Source organism: Ovis aries, chromosome 6 (genome assembly GCF_016772045.2).
Source record: "Ovis aries strain OAR_USU_Benz2616 breed Rambouillet chromosome 6, ARS-UI_Ramb_v3.0, whole genome shotgun sequence".
In the NCBI taxonomy this organism is placed as follows: domain Eukaryota; kingdom Metazoa; phylum Chordata; class Mammalia; order Artiodactyla; family Bovidae; genus Ovis; species Ovis aries.
Window position 1 is genome coordinate 26,720,374 of NC_056059.1, and position 21,631 is coordinate 26,742,004.

The following is a 21,631-nucleotide window of genomic DNA, read 5'->3' on the forward strand; positions in this document are numbered from 1 at the left end:
GTTTGTAAAACAAATTAAATTTTTTGACTGTCATTATATTGAAACAATGATTTTGAAGACAAAGTAAAATCACTATAGAAAATGCCAAAACATAAAAATTCCTCCAAGAACTGTTAATAAATCAATCTAAAACCTAGATTATACCTACAAATGAAGAGAAGTACAATATAATTTCCATTTAAAGTCAATTATAACAAACATGGAAATTAATTAATAGGGATCTAAAACCAATCTCTTTTGCCTTTTATTTGCTACTTATCTCTATGATTACATAATTATGAAAGCTAAAAACAGGTCCTTTTTCATACAAAACATACACCTTAGGAAAGAATTTCTCTTACCTTGTGCATCTATTAACATTCTTAATGTTCCCAAGAGTTTGAACTGAACCGGGGGCATTTCAGATTTAAGGAATTTCAAAACTGCCTCCGTGACTCCAGCTGATAACATCTTTGCTTTATTTACAACTAGAGAGAGACAGAGAGACTGGTTAAAATTATGTTAGCATTTTTGATGATAATCATTCAATTCAATATAATTTTTGAGTGTCTTATTAGCTTTAAGGCTCCATGTTACATTTTTCTACTTAAAAACAATCCTATTACTTTTCTGTTAATTTTAAGAATGGGATTGGGAATGCTAGGTCGGGGGGATAAATATCCTCTGAGGAGGGATTAGGGGCAGGAGGAAAAGGGGACGACAGAGGATGAGATGGCTGGATGGCATCACTGACTCGATGGACGTGAGTCTGAGTGAACTCCGGGAGATGGTGATGGACAGGGAGGGCTGGCGTGCTGCGATTCATGGGGTCGCAAAGAGTCGGACACAACTGAGCGACTGAACTGGACTTAAGTGATAGAAGCACAACATATGAAATCACATTTACTGGCTTTTCAAATCTAATTAAAAAAGCTAATAATTTGTAAAGGAAATCTGACAATGTTGTCTTCATATTTACAAAAAGCATGATTCTTCAACTTTAATAAATGTCTCTTTTTACCTCTATCCTTGACTCAAGTGTGTTAATATAGATATTATAGACATTAATAAGCAACCTTAATCTGCTACATGAAACAATTTTATATAGATTGCATTTTCATATGTTATACTATTTTTACCTAACCAGAAACTTACCATTAGAAAGTAGAATAACAGGATAGTTTTAACTATATCCTGTATTATTTCCCATGATAATGTTATTTTGAAAGACTAGTAATCCAAAAAGGCACATTAAGGCTAGTTAAAAAAAAACTGTATGTCTGTACCCACTGCTATATTTAAAATGGATAACCAACAAGGACCTACTGTATGGCACATGGAACTTTGCTCAGTGTTATGTGGCAGCTTGGATGTGAGTGGGTTTTGGGGGAGAATGGACACATGTATATGTATGGCCGAGTCCCTTTTCTGTTCACCGAAACTAGCACAACACTGCTAACTGGCTATAGCCCAATACAAAAAGTCCAAAAGGAAAAAAATGTCACGTCTGCTTGTAGGGGAAAAAAATTCTTAAAAGTCATCTTTAGGGGATTCTATGAATTGATATCATTATCTTACCTCAACTGAAGATGCTTTAAAAATCTTAACTATACAGTATGATGAAAATCTGGGAGTTCACAAAACGTAATAGAATATTTGAATAATCTGAAAAAGGAAGATTGTGCTTGTGTAGTCTCAGAAAGCTTCTTTAACATATAATCTCCATTTATTAGTAAGAAAAATGTAAGCAATCTGAAGACTATGATTTTTTCTTTTCTTGGTCAGGGTAGGTCCACAAATCACATAAAGTAAATATCTTTCCAAAACAATAGATTTTATCTCTTACACAGTTGGCTCCCATTCTTACGACTTACCTGGGATGGCTAGGTTTCTGAGGGCACTTAGCGCTGCATGCTGAACAGTTACGTTTCCATCTTCTACATGTCTGTCCAATAAATCCATAAGTTTTTCTACAATTCCATTGTCTACCATATGGATACAATTTCCATCTAAATAACAACAGAAAACATTTTTTCCCCTCTTTACAAATATTTATAAATATTTTGTAATACTCATGCCAGCCCATTATCTACATTAAGGAAAATGGAGCTACAGAAAAATAAAATGAATTCCATCTCTTTCTCACAGCAGACTTACGAGATTTTTGTTTGTTTACTGAGTGAGAAGTGTGATTATAAGATTCTTTTTTAATTTTTATTTTTACTTTACTTTGCTTTACAATACTGTATTGGTTTTGCCATACACTGACATGAATCCGCCACGGGTGTACATGAGTTCCCAATCCTGGACCCCCCTCCCACCTACCCCATATCATCTCTCTGGATCATTCCCGAGCACCAGCCCCAAGCATCCTGTATCCTGTATCGAACATAGACTGGCAATTCGTTTCTTACATGATAGTATACATGTTTCAGTACCCTTCTCCCGAATCATCCCACCCGCTCCCTCTCCATCAGAGTCCAAAAGTCCATTCTATACATCTGTGTCTCTTTTGCTGTCTCGCATACAGGGTTATCATTACCATCTTTATAAATTCCATATATATGTGTTAGTATACTGTATTGGTGTTTTTCTTTCTGGCTTACTTCACTCCATATAATCGGCTCCAGTTTCATCCATCTCATCAGAACTGATTCAAATGAATTCTTTTTAATGGCTGAACAATACTCCATTGTGTATATGTACCACAGCTTTCTTATTCACTCATCTGCTGATGGACATTTAGGTTGTTTCCATGTCCTGGCTATAATAAACAGTGCTGCGACGAACACTGCAGTACACATGTCTCTTTCAATTCTGGTTTCCTCGGTATGTATGCCCAGCAGTGGGATTGATGGGTCATAAGGCAGTTCTATGCCATTTTTTAAGGAATCTCCACACTGTTCTCCATAGTGGCTGTACTAGTTTGCATTCCCACCAACAGTGTAGGAGGGTTCCCTTTTCTCCACACCCTCTCCAGCATTTATTGCTTGTAGGCTTTTGGGTGACAGCCATTCTGACTGATGTGAAATGGTACCTCATTGTGGTCTTGATTTGCATTTCTCTAATAATGAGTGATGTTGAGCATCTTTTCATGTGTTTGTTAGCCATCCGTATATCTTCTTTGGAGAAATGTCTATTTAGTTCTTTGGCCCATTTTTTGACTGGGTTATTTTTCTGGAATTGAGCTGCATAAGTTGCTTGTGTATTTTTGAGATTTGTCAGTTGCTTCATTTGCTATGATTTTCTCCCATTCAGAAGGCTGTCTGTTCACCTTGCTTATAGTTTCCTTTGTTGTGCAGAAGCTTTTAATTTTAATTAGATCCCATTTGTTTCTTTTTGCTTTTATTTCCAGTATTCTGGGAGGTGGATCATAGAGGATCCTGCTGTGATTTATGTTGGAGAGTGTTTTGCCTATGTTCTCCTTTAGGAGTTTTATAGTTTCTGGTCTTACGTTTAGATCTTTAATCCATTTTGAGTTTATTTTTGTGTGTGGTGTTAGAAAGTGATCTAGTTTCATTCTTTTACACGTGGTTGACCAGTTTTCCCAGCACCACTTGTTAAAGAGATTGTCTTTAATCCATTGTATATTCTTGCCTCCTTTGTCAAAGTTAAGGTGTCCATAGGTGTGTGGATTTATCTCTGGGCTTTCTATTTTGTTCCATTGATCTATATGTCTGTCTTTGTGCCAGTACCATACTGTCTTGATGACTGTGGCTTTGTAGTAGAGCCTGAAGTCAGGCAAGTTGATTCCTCCAGTTCCATTCTTCTTTCTCAAGATTGCTTTGGCCATTCGAGGTTTTTAGTATTTCCATACAAACTGTGAAATTATTTGTTCTAGCTCTGTGAAAAATACCGCTGGTAGCTTGATAGGGATTGCAATGAATCTGTGGATTGCTTTGGGTAGTATACTCATTTTCAGTACATTGATTCTTCTGATCCATGAACATGGTATATTTCTCCATCTATTAGTGTCCTCTTTGATTTCTTTCATCAGCGTTTTATAGTTTTCTATATATAGGTCTTTAGTTTCTTTAGGTAGATATATTCCTTAGTATTTTATTCTTTTCGTTGCAATGGTGAATGGAATTGTTTCCTTAATTTCCTTTTCTACTTTCTCATTATTAGTGTATAGGAATACAAGGGATTTCTGTGTGTTGATTTTATATCCTGCAACTTTACTATATTCATTGAGTAGCTCTAGTAATTTTCTGGTGGAGTCTTTAGGGTTTTCTATGTAGAGGATCATGTCATCTGCAAACAGTGAGAGTTTTACTTCTTCTTTTCCAATTTGGATTCATTTTATTTCTTTTTCTGCTCTGATTGCTGTGGCCAAAACTTCCAGAACTATGCTGAACAGTAGCGGTGAAAGTGGGCACCCTTGTCTTGTTCCTGACTTTAGGGAAATGCTTTCAATTTTTCACCATTGAGGATAATGTTTGCTGTGGGTTTGTCATATATAGCTTTTATTATGTTGAGGTATGTTCCTTCTATTCCTGCTTTCTGGAGAGTTTTTATCATAAATGGATGTGGAATTTTGTCAAAGGCCTTCTCTGCATCTATTGAGATAATCATATGGCTTTTATTTTTCAATTTGTTAATGTGGTGAATTACATTGATTAATTTGCAGATATTGAAGAATCCTTGCATCCCTGGGATAAAGCCCACTTGGTCATGGTGTATGATCTTTTTAATGTGCTGTTGGATTCTGATTGCTAGAATTTTGTTGAGGATTTTTGCATCTATGTTCATCAGTGATATTGGCCTGTAGTTTTCTTTTTTTTGTGGCATCTTTGTCAGGTTTTGGTATTAGGGTGGCCTCATAGAATGAGTTTGGAAGTTTACCTTCCTCTGCAATTTTCTGGAAGAGTTTGAATAGGATAGGTGTTAGCTCTTCTCTAAATTTTTGGTAGAATTCAGCTGTGAAGCTGTCTGGACCTGGGCTTTTGTTTGCTGGGAGATTTCTGATTACAGTTTCAATTTCTGTGTTTGTGATGGGTCTGTTAAGATTTCTTCCTGGTTCAGTTTTGAAAAGTTGTACTTTTCTAAGAATTTGTCCACTTCTTCCATGTTGTCCATTTTATTGGCATATAATTGCTGATAGTAGCCTCTTATGATCCTTTGTATTTCTGTGTTGTCTGTTGTGATCTCTCCATTTTCATTTCTAATTTTATTGATTTGATTTTTCTTTCTTTGTTTCTTGATGAGTCTGGCTAATGGTTTGTCAATTTTATTTATCCTTTCAAAGAACTAGCTTTTGGCTTTGTTGATTTTTGCTATGGTCTCTTTTGTTTCTTTTGCATTTATTTCTGCCCTAATTTTTAAGATTTCTTTCCTTCTACTAACTCTGGGGTTCTCCATTTCTTCCTTTTCTAGTTGCTTTAGGTGTAGAGTTAGGTTATTTACTTGACTTTTTTCTTGTTTCTTGAGGTATGTCTGTATTGCTATGAACTTTCCTCTTAGCACTGCTTTTATAGTGTCCCACAGGTTTTGGGTTGTTGTGTTTTCATTTTCATTCATTTCTATGCATATTCTGATTTCTTTTTTGATTTCTTCTGTGATTTGTTGGTTATTCAGAAATGTGTTGTTCAGCCTCCATATGTTGGAATTTTTAATAGTTTTTCTCCTGTAATTGAGATCTAATCTTAATGCATTATGGTCAGAAAAGATGCTTGGAATGATTTCAATTTTTTTGAATTTATCAAGGTTAGATTTATGGCCCAGGATGTGATCTATCCTGGAGAAGGTTCCATGAGCACTTGAAAAAAAGGTGAAATTTATTGTTTTGGGGTGAAATGTCCTATAGATATCAATTAGGTCTAACTGGTCTATTGTATCATTTAAAGTTTACGTTTGTTAATTTTCTGTTTAGTTGATCTGTCCATAGGTGTGAGTGGGGTTATAAGATTCTTAAAATAGATAAAAATGTTTAAATTGGCCCCAAAAATCTCTACTTGAGATCCTGACAGTATGTCAGAAGATGAGTAAGTAGAAACCACATGCTTAATGTGTCCGCCAATTGTTTCCATTTATAATGAAGTATGCCAGTGTTCTGCCAACATTACAGTAACAGTACTCTAAATTTTGTTATCATGATTGATATTTAAATTATTTTTTAAAGCAGAATTTCTGAAACATTTATAAAACAGAATATTATAATAATTACTATTTAACCCCCATTTAGCTTCATGAATTATCAACATTTTGCAAGTCTTATTTTCAACATTAAGGAGCTAATGATGGTCCCCAAAAAGACAGAATGAAAAATGGAATAAGTCATTATTAAAACATGCTATAACAAGAGTTAATACTCAAATAAAATAAAATTAAAAACAAAAGTAACTCATATTTCCTAGATACAGTATAAGAATAAGTTTCTAGAATGAACAGCAGAAGTATCATACTTCAGAAATATACATGAAGGCTGGTGCCTCTGAAGTATTATTTAAGTAAATATTCTAGCCTAAACCAGTAGATCACCCACACTTAAGTTTTGTAGACATAAGAGTATAAATTGAGGCACAATAATGAATACTCAGATTATTAAATCCAAGATAAAATCTAAATCCAAAGAGCATATCCTCCTAGATCGGAAGTATATTAGCACGGGACTAAAGTTTATTCATCTCTGAAGTGTAGAGTATTCAAAAAGAAGGACTTCAAAGTCACTGTTCATTATCTTTAAACTATCAGCTCTTAGTTGAAGTGCATAAAACATGTAATTTGTTGGGCAAGTTGCTATTAGTATTTCAGATTTCTGAAAAATTAAGGTAGTAGTACACAGAGATTCTACATATGCTTCTGAATGGTTCTAGGTTTAGTACATGTTATGGCAAAACATAATTCTAAAATATAGAAAGTCTGATTTAATAAGAATGAGCTAATATGCTTACCATTTCTGGCAAAATTTGCAATTGCCAATGCTCCAGCAAGCTGTAGCTGGTGGTTATTTGATGGAATCCAAGAGAGTACCCTTTGAAACACATTACCTTTTCCTCCTTCAAATAATTTCTGCATGGATTCATCTAGAGATAAATGAAACAGATACAAGGGAAATACTTAGGAGTGACACATCCATATTCTTAACTGAATACCCAACTGGGAAATCATATACTTCACAATCCACAATTCATAAAGGGAGAAGTAATGGCTCTTTTTATAATAAACTTTTGGTAGAGACTGGACAAAAGGGTTTAGAATTTTTCTTTTCTAAATCCCAAGTAGCCGTTTAGCTTTTAGACCTTTGGCACCATAGCTGTCTCTTCTAAATGACAGCTCTTTAAATACTGTGTAAGAGAGTAAAGACTCCTCCTGTCCAGGTTCATTATCTCTAGTTCTCTTTATGATGTGTTTCAAAATCATCACATCAACAAGATTAAATGTGACAGGAAAATGAGAGAAAATGCCTAATGAAGTATTTATAAAAGAGACAATAAATTTTAAAAAATCTGACAATCATGTTTTTTATTGACATAAATTATAACTCACCTCCAAGAAGTAATAAAACCATTAGATCCGAGGCGGTTTTGAGCTCAGCAATATCCTCCTCTTTGTCACTATCCACTTTCTGCTGAACAATCTCCAGTAGACATTCTACCAGGCCTGATTCAACAAGCTGTAGTTTAATAGCATCTAAAGAATAATGTGTACAAAATAGCCAAAATTTAAGATGAAATAAGAGTTCTGGTATAAGCAATTTATTATTAAGAATTATAAGACACCAAGAAAGTACATGATTTAGATAATACTCCTTTGAAGATTTGAGTTTCAAAAGGAAGTATCAGACAGTGAAGCTTAAATACACAAGAGCTTTATTTCATTTTTCCATTTGATATTATGTCACTTTTCAGAATGTCTGGCAGCACCTAAACAAATTGATTCTCAGCTCTGAAGGCAAGTAATATCTACTGTTATTCTAGAGATTATACTCACATTTAAAAGGCAACACTATAAAATATCCCATACTGTTTAAAATAAAACACACAGATGATATAGTTAAAATATATCCACTAATGGAATTTGAATACCAAGATACTGAAAAGAGGTATTAGTAAATTTCAAAATATATCACAAGGTATGCATATTTGGATTCATATTGGTACACTGTTATTTTTCTAAGGCAGTTAATTTGTAACTTTCTGAACTTAAAAAGTCATGTTTTAAAAAAGAGCTTCAGGTCCTCATTAATCTGAAGCTTCCGCAAGTGATGGGAACGTGGTTCATTATATTATATTTGCTCTACATTTGAATAGGTTCTTAAGTTTTCATAATAAAAGTGGAAAGAAAAAATAACTTCGAATTTTTTTGATGGATAACTAAGGAATTTTAAACAGATTTTACATCCCAATTGTATTTTAAAACACTATCTTCATAGCAAACTATATTTGTCTATTGAATCAATATTGTTTATACTAATATCTTAAATATTCTTTCATTATAGAACATATTTCACTGAAGATTTTATATTTACATTCATATCTCTCTCACCCAATTCAGCAGATATAGTATAAACTTCATTCATCCCTATGTTTTAACCTAAATTGGTCTACTTAAATATTTTGGGTATATTTGATACTGCTTAAGATAAATGTTGATCAACTGACGTTAGAAATACATTAGCTACACAGATATTTTCAAACTTAAATTTTATTGTTTAACTGGATTTTATTTTAGTCTTCAGTTTCCCTAGGCTGTATATGCATATATCTACAGCAAGGGCAGTGTAAGCTTCTTATTTGGGAGAAACAGACCTTTTTTTTTTTTTTTTCCCCAAACTTAAGACTATTCATTCAGACCATTTTAATGTGTAAAAATTTGGTCTTTTTTCCCTATCACTAGGACCACTGATCATCTTTGGCATATTATTTCAGAATACACCGAATATTCAACCTAGAATATTTTTTTAAAAGGTATACTTGCACTGTGCCATGCTGAAAGTAGGGCGTTTCCTTGGTTACAGAATGATAGAACTAGAAATATGCGGTGACTAGAATTGAAAGCCATGACGAAAAAGCCTTAAAAAATACAAAAAACCTTGAATTATAGAAATCTCAGTTTAAATGTTGGAATCACTCTCCTTTGCATACAAGGAAAACCAAGGATGATATGCTAAGGATAGTCCAGACACAAATTTTCAAAGTTATCATTCAGTCCATTTCAAAGTTATAAAACACAAGGGAAGATAGTGGAGAACAAAACAAATAAATAAAAAGTTATTATGAAATACTGCAAGGAAGGTTACAGGTTGTTCTCTGGCATAAAACTACCTGAAAGTCACAATGAAAATTTCCTATTTGGCCAAACCATGAAATGAGATGAAAAATAAATTTCTCCCGTAAGATCTAAGGCACGCAGAAAATATAACATGTGCTAAGGTTAAACTATGAGATCTTTCTTCTCACAGTTTAACTGTAATCACATATATATATGGGATGCTTAAAATGCCTTATTAAAAAGGAATAGCAAGGCATTCCGCCAAAGCAGACAGCCTAGCACACTTTTATCAGTACCATTCTGCCCAAGGACATCTACTTATATCACTACCATTTATGTATCATGTTTTTTTAATATATATGTATGTGTATATCTGTATGAACGTATATTTAAAAATCTTTTCTAAGTGCTGGAAAAATTCCACAAATTCAACAAAGCATATAAATATACGTTATGCTTAAGTGTGAAAGTTGCTCAGTTGTATCTGACTCTGCAACCCCGTGGACTACACAGTCCATGGAATTCTCTAGGCCAAAATACTGCAGTGGGTAGCCTTTCCCTTCTCCAGGGGATCTTCCCAACCCAGGGATCAAACCCAGGTCTCCCACATTGCAGGTGGACTCTTTACCAGCTGAGCCACAAGAGAAGCCCAGGAATACTCCAGTGGGTAGCCTATCCCTTCTGCAGCGGATCTTTCTGACCCAGGAATTGAACCAGGGTCGTCGTCTTCATTGCAGGTGGATTCTTACCAACTGAGCTATCAGGGAAGTCCTTATGTTCTGCTTAATCAACTATTATTATTAAATACATTAAATAACCACAGAACTATTACCTAAATCAAGAAATCCATCACGAACAACCAGAGAAACCCCTCTGTGATTTTTCCTGTCACATATCCATCCCTTTCAAATCACTACCTTGATATCCATACATATCCATACTTTTACAATATCACCAAATAATCATTCCTAAAAAACTACAGCTTAATTTTAGCTTTTTTTGAAACTTCATATAAATGGAATCATATATTTTTCAGTGCTGGCCTTTTCTTTTTAATGTTTATAGGACTCATCTACACTACTGATTATGGCTATCTTCATTCCTTTCCATAACTGTGTATTTTTCCATAATATGGATAGTCCATGTTATTCTACTGTTAATGGATACAAGTTGTTTAAATATTTCATTATTATAAACAATGCTGTTATGGACATTCCTGGAATGGCTCCTGGTGTACATGAACATGTTTCTGGGTATACACCAAACAGCAGAATTTCTGGATCACTGGGAACACCCATCTCTAACTCAGTAGATACTGTTCTCCAAGTCGTACCAATTTATAGTCCCATCAGCATTTAATGAGTTTCCACTGTTTCACACCTTCATCAATACTTGGTATTATCATTTTTTCCAGTGAGTACACAGTGGTAATTTATTGTGGTTTTATTTTGCATTCCCTAATTTTTAATGAGTTGAGCATATTTTCATGTGTTTATTAGCTACTTGGATTTTATCTTTTGTCAAGGGCCTTCTCAAATTATTTGCACATTTTCACCACTGAATTTTCCACATTTTTCTTAGTGACTTGGGGGTGTTTTTCTACGTGTTGTACACATCAGCCCTCTGCTTGTTACATGTGTTGCAAATATCATTTCATCTACTGTCATGCTTTTCTCAAATTTTTATTTTTAAAATAACCAAATTTATCATTTTTTCCTTTTAGTTAAGCTTTTTGTGATATAAGAAAATTTTCTGTATGCAAGCCTGTGATGATATTCTCCTATCTCATGTTTTAAGGTTAACTTTCTTATTTCAACTTTTATGTTCAATAATGTATCTGAAATGAAATTTTTAAAATAGTAAAAACTGGGATTGTATGTGTGTCTCCAATCGTATTTTCTACATTTCTAGCACCATTTATTTAACAAACTGTCCTTTCCATATAGCTCCATAGTGGAACCTTTTTTTCTTAGTGAAACAGACATCTACTAATGCATCCATTTGTTTCTGGGTTATCCTGTTCCACCAGTATTCCTGTCCATCTTTGAACCAATACTACATTGTCTTTTAAATATAATAGAGCTTTATCAGAATAAAACTTTATTGTTGTTATGAAGTAAAACCCATTCTGCTCCCTTGTTCTTGTTCACATTATCTTGACTATTCCTGGTCTTTGGGATTTTGATGAGAACTGCAGTTAAGTCTTTATATCAGTATGGGGCCATATAACATCATTACAGAATAGCTTTCTGTTTATTTAGATCTTAGTTTCTCTTAATGATTTTCTACACTTTTCTTCCAGAGATCTTAGACATCTTTTATTAACCTATTCTGAAGTACTTCTCTCTCTTTTTTTTTTAAAGCCACTCAGCTTGCAGGATCTTAGCTCCCAGACCAGGGATCACATTCAGGGGCCCCAGCAGTGAAAGCACAGAGTCCTAACCATTGGAATACCAAGGAATTCCCTTAAATTTTTTTTTTTATACTAAACAATGTATTTTTAAAATGTATTTTGTTTTTGCTAGTATGTAAAAATACAATGCTTTGGGTTTTCAGATGTTTTTCTTTGTTTTGGCTAACAACCCAAATTCTAATTTTCAAGATTAACCTATTCTTTTGTATTCTGGATGTAATCATATCATCTATGAAAAATGATAGCTTATTTCCTACCAATATCTTTTCTTTCTTTTTTACTCTATAGCACTGGATAGTTCCTACAATACAATAAGAAATAAAAATGGGGATAATCCTTCTCATTCCCAACTTTAGAAGGAAATGCTTTTTGTTTTACCACTGAGTGTGAAGTTTTCTATAGAATTCAGGTTATATATTCTCTTCACTCTCTTCTAGTAATGGTTTCTTAAGTTTTTAAAAACCATATATGGATGCTTAATCTTATGAAATGTTTTTCTGGATGATAAAGACGCTTACTCCTTGGAAGAAAAGTTATGACCAACCTAGATAGCATATTCAAAAGCAGAGACATTACTTTGCTGACTAAGGTCCGTCTAGTCAAGGCTATGGTTTTTCCAGTGGTCATGTATGGAGGTGAGAGTTGGACTATGAAGAAGGCTGAGCATCGAAGAATTGATGCTTTTGAACTGTGGTGTTGGAGAAGACTCTTGAGAGTCCCTTGGGCTGCAAGGACATCCAACCAGTCCATTCTGAAGATCAACTCTGGGATTTCTTTGGAAGGAATGATGCTAAAGCTGAAGCTCCAATACTTTGGCCACCTCATGCGAAGAGTTGACTCATTGGAAAAGATTCTGATGCTGGGAGGGATTGAGGGCAGGAGAAGAAGGGGATGACCGAGGATGAGATGGCTGGATGGCATCACTGACTCGATGGACGCGAGTCTAAGTGAACTCCGGGAGTTGGTGATGGACAGGGAGGCCTGGCATGCTGCAATTTACGGGGTCGCAAAGAGTTGGACACGACTGAGCGATTGAACTGAACTGAAGATCACACAATTGCACACATCTCACACTAGTAAAGTAATGCTCAAAATTCTTCAAGCCAGGCTTCAACAATACGTGAACTGTGAACTTCCATATGTTCAAGCTGATTTTAGAAAAGGCAGAGGAACCAGAGGTCAAATTGCCAACATCCACTGGATGATCAAAAAAGCAAGAGAGTTCAAGAAAACATCTATTTCTGCTTTATTGACTATGCCAAAGCCTTTGACTGTGTAGATCACAATAAACTGTGGAAAATTCGGAAAGAGATGGGAATACCAGACCACCTGACCTGCCTCTTGAGAAACCTATATGCAGGTCAGGAAGCAATAGTTAGAACTGGACATGGAACAACAGACTGGTTCCAAATAGGAAAAGGAGCATGTAAAGGCTATATATTGTCACCCTGCTTATTTAACTTCTGTGCAGAGTACATCATGAGAAACGCTGGGCTGGAGGAAGCACAAGCTGGAATCAAGATTGCCGGGAGAAATATCAATAACCTCAGATATGCAGATGACACCACCCTTATGACAGAAAGTGAAGAGGAACTAAAAAGCCTCTTGATGAAAGTGAAAGTGGAGAGTGACAAAGTTGGCTGAAAGCTCAACATTCAGAAAACTAAGATCATGGCATCCGGTCCCATCATTTCATGGCAAATAGATGGGGAAACAGTGGCAGACTTTATTTTGGGGGCCCCAAAATCACTGTAGATGGTGAATGCAGCCATGAAATTAAAAGACACATTGTCCTTGGAAGAAAGGTTATGACCAACCTAGACAGCATATTAAAAAGCAAAGACATTACTTTGCCAACAAAGGTCCATCTAGTCAAGGCTACGGTTTTTCCAGTGGTCATGTATGGATGTGAGAGTTGGACTGTGAAGAAAGCTGAGCACTGAAGAATTGATGCTTTTGAACTGTGGTGTTGGAGAAGAATCTTGAGAGTCCCTTGGACTGCAAGGAGATCCAACCAGTCCATCCTAAATAAGATCAGTCCTCGGTGTTCATTGGAAGGAATGATGTTGAAGCTGAAACTCTAATACTTTGGCCACCTGACGTGAAGAGCTGACTTATTTGAAAAGACCCTGATGCTGGGAAAGATTGAAGACGAGAGGAGAAGGGGACGACAGAGGATGAGATGGTTGGATGGCATCACCGACTCGGTGGACGTGAGTTTGAGTAAACTCTGGGAGTTGGTGATGGACAGGGAGACCTGGTGTGCTGCAGTTCATGGGGTCACAGAGTCGGACACAGCTGAGCGACTGAAGATCATATGATTTTCCCCTTTATTAAGTTTTAATGTCATGAATTATATTGATTGCCTTTGGAATAATAAACTACATTTCCAGAATAAATCCAATTTAGTATGATGATTAATTTTTAAATATATTATTGGAAATTGTTTGCTAAAAGTTTATGGGAATTTTGGATCTATGTTCATGCTGAGACTGGCCTTTAATTTGTATTCTTCTATGGTCTTTGATGGTATTTTATTAGCTTCACAAAATACACTAGTGAGTATATTTGCGTTTCCTATTCCTTGAAAGAATTTAAGGTAAGATTACTCGGCTTTTCTATTCTTGTGTCATCCATACTTGAAAATGTATGGGCATCAAATTTTTGTAACATTTTTCTAGTATCTGTGATATCTGTAGTGAGATCTATTTTCTTGATTCTGGTTATTTGCACCTTCCCTCTCTTTTTTTTCCAGATTAATTTTACTAGGGATTTACCAGTTCTATGACATCTTTTCAGACTCAACATTGACAAGCATCTGCTTATATTGTGTTACATATTTTCTATCTCATTAACTTCAGTTCTTTGTATTTCCTTCCTTCTAGTTTCTTTGGGTTTCATTTATGTTTTTCTTCACTAATTCCTGAGATTAAAACTGAGCTTACTGATTTTAGCTTTTTTCATTTTCCATTATATACTTTTAAAGTGAAAAAAAAAATCACTTTAAGTATGGCTTTACATGCATCATAAAAGATTTGAGATAGTGTTCTCATCTTCCTTATTATTAAAAAAAAACCCTCTAACATACTCTAAAATGGCAATCCTTTGTTAAAATTTTTTCCATGAGAAGTATACACATTTTAAATGTTATATGTACTTGCAAGGGCTCTGAAGCGAGGTGCAGGGCTCCACGTATGTCCATTAAATCAATTTTCATAATCATGGTGTCCACATTTTCTATATTACTATTTTTTTAAAGTCTATTTGTCCTACGATATTTGTGGATATTTAGTTGTCCTCATAGTTCTGAATACTTTTGCTTCTGATCTTTTGGGATAATATGTATTTTTATAGCTTCCAAGTGAACTGGATCTTTCATCATGATAACGTCACCTTCTTTATCTCTAGCAAGTTTCTTAATAGTAATGTCTATTTTACCTGATAGTACTGATGATATGACTATCTCGGCTTTTTTCAGGTTTGAATGGAATATTTTTTCAATCTTTTAAATCTCCTCATACTTAAGAAGTATTGATTGTTTAGTTGGTTTTTAAAATTTGAGTTAACAGTTGGTCTTAATTTTAACTAAAGCATTTAGGCCACATACATTTAATGTAATTACCAAAATACTAAATCCAGTGTATTTTTTCATCCCTGTTTTTACCTCCTGTTCCATGTTCCCTTTGCTCTGTTCTTTTGTTAGTTGATGCTGTATTAAAAAAAATTCTTTTCCACAAATCTTTCCATTAGTTGCATTTGGTTTTAAAAATTATTCTACTTCACCTTAAAATTTGGACTCATTAATCAGAATCTAATGGTACTTTCTTCCAGATAATACAAATGTCTTGGAACTCTTCACTTTTATGTCCCTCCAGATTTATACACTCATTTTGTGGTTCGGTTCAGTTGCTCAGTCGTGTCAGACTCTTTTCGACCCCATGGACTACAGCACACCAGGCTTCCCTGTCCATCACCAACTCCCAGAGCTTGCTCAAACTCATGTCCATCAAGTCAGTGATGCCATCCAAACATCTTATCCTCTGTTGTCCCCATCTCCTCCCACCTCCTCCATTTTGTGGTATATAAAATATATATACATATATATATACACACACACTTTAGATTTCACAACAAATTATTTTTATTATTTTGTATATTCAACATTCATGAGATTTACATACATATTAACTGCTTTTTTTTTTTTTTTTTTGCTTCTTTCTCCTCCCCTGCACCTATAATCTTCTTTCTGGATTCAGTTTCCTTTTTGGGGGGAGGGGGGTGGGGAATCATTTTCCTTTTATCTACAAAAATCCTTTATAATTTCTTTTTAGTAAGAATATGTTGGTGGTTAACTTTCACGGTTTCTAATCTGAAAACATCTTCATTTGCTTTCGGTTCTGATAGTTATGCTAGGATTAGAATTTTAGGTTATATTTCTTTCAGCACACAGAACATGTCTGTCATCTCCTTTCTTTACGACTGTCAAGAAGTTAGCAGCCAAACTTTTGCCTCTTTTAAGGTAATCTATTTTTCTCCTGGCTAATTTTAAAGTTCTGTCCTTATATATATATATATATATTTTTCAACTTCAATATGACATATCTAAATGTATATTTCTTTGAATGTTTTAAAATTATTGGGGTTCTTGAATCCTTGATATCTTTCATAACTTTTCACAAGTGCTCTGCCAAAATTTCTCCAAACTTCTACATCTCCCTTCTTTCTGGGACTCCAAAAAATGTATATGAGTCCCTTTCCCTCTTATTCTCTTTTATATATATTGGTCCTTTTCTTTCTCAGGATTTCATTCTGGATTTCCTTCCATTCTATCTTCCAGTTCACTGGTTCTCTAATTTAACTATATTTAATCTGCTATCAAACTCATCTATTTAGGTTAATTTTTGCTGTGTTTCTCAATTCAGGAATTTCCAATTATTTCCTTTTCAAATCAGCAATTCTACTTTTTATAGTTTCTACTTTCTATCTAAAATTTTCAAGTTTGTTTTTAACTCTTTGAACATAATAAGCATACCTGTTTTGAGTCAATGTCTAATAATTCCCGTATCGGGATATTTGTTGCCTGTTCTTTGTGCTGATTCTTGCTTACAATGTCTTGTCTCCTCATGTCCTCTCTGGTTATGTGCTAGACACTGTATTTGAAAATTTATTATGGGATGGTTTGTTTCCTTTGGTTCTCTCTTATTCCTAGAGTGTATCCCTTAAGATTTTTTGCCTAAATGGTATAAAGACTACTTTATACCATTAAAGTGGAATACTTCACACTGTCCCTGACATGCCTTCTTTTAAAGGCCCTTCTCATTCCCTCTTGCCTCTTCACTGCCTCCAACTTCTCACTCTAGAGCCTCATCCTCAGTGTCTACACAGTTGGTAGGCCTGGTGCTCCAACTTTTATGGCTTTTGCCCTGCAAGAGTATGTAAGTGGAGTAGAGCCTCTTGGCTGCCTTTTCCAGACTGGCATAAGAATGTGTAAGCTACAGAACCATCTTTCCCAAGATTTTAAAATCAAAACAATTTGGAAAGTAGTTTTGGCCAATATATGTATAGTTATGAAATAGATAATGCAGCTGAAGTTAGAGATATCTGAAATAAAACTTATCACATCATTAATAAAAGAAAGGAATTTGAGTTAAACATTTAGCTGGCAGTTAAAAAATATTAGAAAAAATGGAAAAGGTCTATATGATCAAAAATCAAGAGGTGCATTTATTTTCTCACCATTTTCTGCCAATGGAGCAAGAACTTCAAAAACCATTTCCCTCTTATCATGTTCTATTTGTTTCTTGAAGAGTTTCACCAGCTCTTCAGCAATGTTTGTACTGGCAAACTGTTCTTTACTTGACTCTGTAAAAAATAAGAGGACAATTTAAAGTAAAAAAACAAAATTAAGCACAGAAAATTTTTTCTATTACTTTCAATACTTGGTCATTTTGTATCATTACTGATAAATGCAAACACTGTTCAAATACAGAATCAGTCCTTTTTTTTTTTTTTTTTTAATGCCTCTGTAGAGGAAAAATGTCTAAAGCTTTAAGATGTTCTGACCCAATTATATTCAAGGCTATAAAAAAAATGTTTGCTAGAATAACATATAGGTAACCATAGCAATGGTAAAATTACTGTTATAAATTCATAGTTTCAAGGCTTTTAGCCAAAGAAGAAAAATTACTCATAACAGATTGCATTTCACATGGCTGAACTAAAGGTGACTTGTCTTTATACCATTCGAGCGGCATACTTTCACACTGTCCCTGACATGCCTTCTTTCTTGTCTCTTCACCACCTCTGACCTTTCACTCTAGACCCTCATCCTCAGCATTTAAATATCTTTAATATTTCTCACAAGAAAAGCAATATTAAAACCAAATACCTTCCCTTTACTCCACTTTCATGAAGCTACCATCCAGTCTGTTGAATTTCAAACAAGTTTCTTGACAGCACTGTCTACATACACTGTCTCTACTTCCTCAACTCACATGCACACCTAAACCCACCTCAAACCAGTTTTGGCCCACCTCTACAATCTGCAGTCTCCTTTGCGTGCTCCTCCTTCCCACCAGACCTGTATAAATTCTAGTTCCTTAAGACTTCATCTTTGGCTTTCTTACCTTGATCCTTACTCTCACCCTAGGCAATCTAATTTTTTTCCATAGCATAAAAATACCACCTATATGTTGATGCTTATACAGTCATACCCCTAGCCCTCTTCTTAACTCCAGGCTATTTAAATGGCCATCTGACATCACCATTTGAATATCTTTCTAGCATCCAAACACCATGCCTAAGGTAGACTTCTGATATTCTGATATCTCTGTTCTTTCTCCAGACTTCCTTAATTTAGAATAAACATGCCACCTACCCACCTTCCACACAGTCAGAAACCTGGGGCTCACTGCTCACTTGTAACCAAAATCTATCAATCAACCACCAAAATACAACCAGAATCCATTCTGTTCCCTTTCTGATTCTCAGTTATTTTGCTGAGTCAGATATCCTATCAATTTATCTAAAAGTTTCTCTCAGAGAATTGACCAATCTAGTTGAGACTGCCTGCTTTTCATGTTTGCTGAACACACTGACATCCTGGAATTTCTTTTCCATGATCTTGATGGATATTTTCTTCTCCTTACTGTATTAGATACTCTATATCTATGTTCATTTACATTCAGTTTTTTTAGTTTCAGTGGAGGCATCCACCAGCAGCTTTCTGAGAAAGGTAAAGTACACTGTTTGAAGAAGATAAATATTTAGAAATTTTAACTGTCTGAAATGTTTCTCCCACCTAGAATGCACATCTGTAATTTAAATTCCTTCCTTACCTCATTCAATTATGTCCTCATACTAGCAATTATTGTAACTTACAATTATATGCTTATTTATAAGTTCATCTTAGAAATAAGTTTCCACATCACCTACTAAAATATAAGCTGCTTGAGAGCATGCCTACCACAAACACAGTATACAGTATGGTGCCTAGTACAGAGCAAGTGTTCAAAAGAAATTTGTTGATTTTGAATGTTGGAAGAAACAAGTAAACAATGCAAGAGATACATTCTATTCTCTAGTTTCTGGTAAATCTCCACCAATATCAAATAAAAAATATTACAAATTCAACTTTAAAAGAAAATGGATAAATAAATATTTATATTGCTTAAAACAGTTTTGATTTACTCTACTGTTACCCTGCTTTTGGCACATGTACCAGATCTATGCCAAAATGATGAGAATCCACTCCAAGACTTCTAAGTAAGATTCCTTAGAGCTACAAAAAAAGAGCAAGGGTGGAGTGTCTTTTCTAATAAGTTACCTAAACCCTCAGAAATCAAATTTTACAAACATCACACCTTACCCTAAAAAGTTAGTTTGATTCAAACAGGAATGATTTAACTCCTCAACATTCGTGATTGCTCTTCTGTTTCACACAATGCTTCAAATAAACGAAACATAAAATCATAGATGAAATAGACATCATTTATCTAGTTATGTACTCTTAACTCTTTTTAAAAAAGTTGTAGCACTTTTTCCCAATCCATAGTTTATTCTTCCACTTATTAAACTGAAACCAAATCACCGCTGTTAAGTAATTCAGTCCATTTGCCAGCACAAGGGAACAATGCACAATAATTAATATAGGAATTCACAAAGAAAACCTGATCATATCCTGTAGGTGGATACAGAGAAAAGATAGCATGATCTGTGATTTGGACATTATATTTGATTTAAATGCCACAGATCCTTAACAGACTTTGAGCAAGAAGGATTTTTTCTTAAGGATTTATTTTTAAAGTTTTTTTTTTTCTTTTTTTAATGTGGACCATTTTTTAAAAAGTCTTTATTGAATTTGTTACAGTACTGCTCCTGTTTTTTATGTTTTGTTTTTTTGGCTGTGAGGCATGTGGAGTCTCAGCTTCCCAGCCAGGAACTGAGCCCACACCCTCTGCATCAGAAGGTGAAGTCTTAACTATTGGACAGCCAGGGAAGTCCCCCCTTAAGCGTTTATTTTTTAACAAAATTATATATTAATTTAAAGAGTTAGTTTTAATACTTATTTTACTGGCAGAATCCAATCTCCCTTTGCCATTTCCTCTTCAAAAACAAGCACATAAAGCTCTTTTAGCTAATTCACTGGTATTTACGTCCAAATCTTTAAATAACACTTTATATTGACAATTTTTGCTTTTTTAGTTTTAGGTATTTTTGATTGACCTTTCACTATGAAAGATGAAGCACTAGCTTTCTCCTTTTCCTGTCTCCACAATAACCTACATCTTTACAATGTAATTATACTGTAGTTTTGGTTTGAAATAATTAGTGTTTCAATAATATACTGTTTCATTTGGCCTGGGGTTACTTCTATTTCCTTGGAATTACTCTTTTTCTCATTTACTTAGCTTTCAATATACTTATTAATTCAACTCCAAACTCTCCATCAGTTGTCTGAATTTTTTCTTAATAAGCACGTTCTCTTTAGGTGCTCAATTAACTGCATCTCGTGTAAGAGTTTCTCCAATCTGGACTGGTTGCTGTTTGAAAACAGGAAATTTGGGGCTGGCATGTCACCATACTACTAGAAACTTCTATTTTCCTGTTGAATCTTGTCTCCTGATTCCTATGTAGTCTTATTATTTATATGCCTTGCTTCATCGGAACACATCTTCCAGAGGCTTCCAGGAAAGATATAAAGGATACCACTTTTCTGAGACATTCATGTTTAACACTGTCCCTATTGTTACGTCACACTTGACTTGATGATTTGCATATAGAATTCTATACTAGAAATAATTTTTCCTCAAATTTTTGAAGGCAACAACATTCCATTTTCTTGGTTACCAGTGTTGTTTTGATACATTTGATGTCTACTGATTCACAATCTTTTCTATGTAACTTTCTTCCTCCCTCTCTCTCTGGAATTGTATAAAATGTTCCCTTTGTCCCCATTATTCTAAAATTTCACATTGATGTGCTGTGGTCTGGGGACCTAATTTCATCCAGGAGGCTGTCATTTGATAAGATTCTTCTAATCTGGAGAAATATTTATTTTAGTTCTGTGACACTTGGGTTTATTCAGCAATTTTTTCCCTATTTATCTCTTTCTAAAACTCTTGGACTGATTCTCTATTTTCCATAACCTTGCTTTTTGCTTTATTTCTGTAAATATTTCTCTATACAGTTTATTGTCTTTCACTTCAGCTGTTTTAGCTTTCTTGCTCTGTTCCTTTTTCTTTGAAGATAGCGTCCTGTCATAGTTTCCTGCTTACAGTATTCTCCTACTTGAGCATATTAGAGTTTCCCCCCACCCTGCATAGTTTCTACTTCCTCCAACTTACTTTTTTTATTTCATGATTTCCCATGTTAGAGGCGGTCCTCACTTTTCTAGTTGTCTGCTACTCATTAAGAACTGGGATTTAAAAATTGATTAGGATCTATGAGTGGCCTTGTAAGAGTCCCTGTAGATCTGAAGGCTCTGTGTAGAAGAACTCCAACGTAAGTATCTTTAAGTTCATACCC

At 34.6% G+C, this 21,631-nt stretch overlaps 1 protein-coding gene across 7 annotated transcripts in view; it reads right to left on the reverse strand.

The window, feature by feature from the left end:
- Positions 1-21,631, reverse strand: part of RAP1GDS1 (Rap1 GTPase-GDP dissociation stimulator 1) — a 154,630-nt gene that overhangs the window by 15,360 nt on the left and 117,639 nt on the right. For all 7 annotated transcript variants that reach the window (XM_060416868.1, XM_027970869.3, XM_060416867.1 and 4 more), the window contains 5 exons: positions 17,342-17,467; positions 7,468-7,611; positions 6,873-7,004; positions 1,854-1,988; positions 342-467 (listed from right to left, as the gene is read on the reverse strand). In XM_060416868.1, the coding sequence (XP_060272851.1) occupies positions 342-467; positions 1,854-1,988; positions 6,873-7,004; positions 7,468-7,611; positions 17,342-17,467 (663 nt within the window). The remainder of the gene's footprint in view (positions 1-341; positions 468-1,853; positions 1,989-6,872; positions 7,005-7,467; positions 7,612-17,341; positions 17,468-21,631) is intronic.